Source organism: Ictalurus punctatus, chromosome 28, assembly GCF_001660625.3.
Source record: "Ictalurus punctatus breed USDA103 chromosome 28, Coco_2.0, whole genome shotgun sequence".
Lineage (NCBI taxonomy): Eukaryota > Metazoa > Chordata > Actinopteri > Siluriformes > Ictaluridae > Ictalurus > Ictalurus punctatus.
Window position 1 is genome coordinate 19,000,958 of NC_030443.2, and position 2,500 is coordinate 19,003,457.

General features: G+C 58.2%; 1 protein-coding gene across 2 annotated transcripts in view; it reads right to left on the bottom strand.

Annotated features, from left to right (window-relative positions):
- zbtb20 (zinc finger and BTB domain containing 20) overlaps positions 1–2,500 on the bottom strand; it is a 102,749-nt gene that overhangs the window by 25,458 nt on the left and 74,791 nt on the right. For both annotated transcript variants that reach the window (XM_053677132.1, XM_053677133.1), the window contains one exon: positions 329–1,767. In XM_053677132.1, coding sequence (XP_053533107.1) covers positions 329–1,742 — 1,414 coding nt within the window. In that variant the 5' untranslated portion in view covers positions 1,743–1,767. The remainder of the gene's footprint in view (positions 1–328; positions 1,768–2,500) is intronic.

Here is a 2,500-nt window from a genome sequence, read left to right on the forward strand (position 1 = left end):
ATCGGCGGCGGCGGCGTCCGGGATTTATTCTGCACTGAAAATCTGATTCGAGTTTTTTAACTTAATCTTCTTCCATCGCTCTGGTCAACGGTGTCCTGAGTTACCCACGATGCCCTGCCGACAGCGGATGAATCAACTCCGTTCGTCCCGACCTAGCGGGAGCGACGCGACTCGTCTGTACGAGCGCAGGAGGAACGTATTTGGAGCGGAGCATACGAGCCGGGACGTGAGGTCACGGGCCGCTGGTGACGCACAGCGGAGTCTGTAACAGGTGTCGCACGTGAACGAAGTGCATGCGTTTGATAGAGAGGGAGTGGGCGGGGCTTACCGGTGTGCACGAACATGTGTTTGACGTAGTTCTGTTTGGCAGTGAAGGTTTTGCAGCACAGGGTGCAGGCGTACGGTTTCTTCTCGCCCTGCTGCACCACTCCGGTGGCGGTCGGCTGCTGCTGCTGCGTGCCGGCGGTTGGCACTCCGCTCAGGCCGCTGGGGAAAGGCGTCATGCTGTGGGGAGGCACGGCCACGAACTGGGGCTGCTGGGCGCTGACGGTCTGCGGCAGGCTGAAGAGGAACGGCTTGTTCTCGTTGGCTGAGGGCTGCGGGGCGAACAGCGTGGGCAGGTACGAGTTGGTGCCGCTGGCTATCGTCAGCGGCATGCGCAGGTTCGCCGCGATGGTGTCGCACGGGCGGATGTAAAGCTGCCCCCCCGCCACGGAACTGGGCACGACGGTGTTGGACAGAGACGGCTGGTCCATTACGATGTCTCTTCCGTCCCCGCTGTTGTTGTCCTCTCCCATCTCCTGGCTCTGCTCCGGGGACGAATCGGTGACGTCGATGTGCACCGGCGTGCCGACCTCGGCCTCGCACTCGCGCCCGAACCCGGGCATGAAGTGCTGCTCGGACGGGTCGTTCTCGGTACCGACGGAGGAGCTGACGCCCGAATCGAAGCTCTCGCCTTTGGGCTCTCCGTTGGCGTCGTCCACGTCTAATCCGTAGCAGCCGTACGTCTCTTCGGTCGTCCTCTCTTGTTTGATGCGCACGTCGTGCTCGGCCGTGTGCAGGCGTACCGGGCGCGGCTGCTTGCGGCAGTGCGTGGTCTCGGACGATCCCAGGAAGCGCTCCGACTGCTGCTGGCGCTCGTGCAGTCGGCTCACCCACAGCGACGGGTCCTGCACGCCTTCTTTCTGCTGCAGGGGGTCGAAGCCGCCGGGGATGGAAACGCTGGTGTAGTGCTGGCGTTCGCTTCGCGTGCCGTTCTGCAGCTCCAGTCCCGGGTAGACGGACGAGTAGGCGCGCTCCAGGCTTTGCTCCGCGTCGCTCCCGGGGCCCGAGGTTCCCGAGTCGGGCGTGCCGCGTGGCGTCTCCTGGGCCGAGGCGTGCGAGACGATGCGCGTGCACTCGTCGATGACCGTCTTGATCTGCAGGATGCTGGCGGCCGTGAGGATCTGCAGCGCCTCCGAGTGGGCCACGCGCAGCGCGCCGCTGTACATGAAGTCGATGAGCTTCTGCACCGACTGCACCGAGACCACCGCCGGCACCTCGATGTCGCTGTAGCCCAGCAGCAGCTTGTCCTGGAAGAAGGGGCTGGCGGCGGCGAGCACGCAGCGGTGGGCGCGCAGCATGCTGCCGTGGATGCGCACCGTCACGTCGCAGAAGTGCCCGCGGTTGCGCTGCTCGTTCAGGGTCTCCAGTACCGAGCTGCTGAAGTTGTGTAGGTTGATGTTGTGGACGCGCTCAGTCATCCCCTTTGCGGCTGATGGCGGCAACCTTGAGGGCAAACACACACACACACACACACACACACACACACGTAAGCACATGCCTGTAAAAGAGAGAACCATAGCTCATCTATTGCTCTGTACAATGTATTGGCGCCCCTCTACACTGTACAGAGCAACACACGGGCGGTGCACTTATAACTTCAATAATAATAATAATAATAATAATAATAATAATAATAACAACACATCCAAAAAACAAGGAGAAAAGATAAAAAAAAGTCTCCCTGAGTCCCACGGCGTGGTAAATAAAGAACGTCTTACAGCTTAAAAGACTTGGATTTTTCCTGCCCCGGCGTGACGTGGAGCGGATCTGCAGACAGGGGGTGCTGGCGAGCTGCTGGCGAATCGGGTTTTATGGCGGAGACATGTGTTTCCATTCTGCACTGAACATGAATTAAAACCAAAAATAAACCAGCTGTGATGCTATCGTGAAAAACGGCCTTTTATTTCCCCGCGTATATACGAGGACATGCAGCACGCTATAAACACGCACGCGGGACGGGGAGGTGGACCTTTCTGTCTTTTATTCCTGAGCGAAGAAAAAAAAAAAAAAACAACCCCCCCCCCACACACGTCTGAAAAAGTGATGATAACTGCCATTCCCTCTTTTTTTCCCTTCTCTTCTTTTCAGACTGAATTTCGATGAAGCGTTATGACTCGTAAGAGTTTGTGGCCTCAGCATTTTGATTTTTTTATTTTTTTTGGCCTTTCTTGCAGTG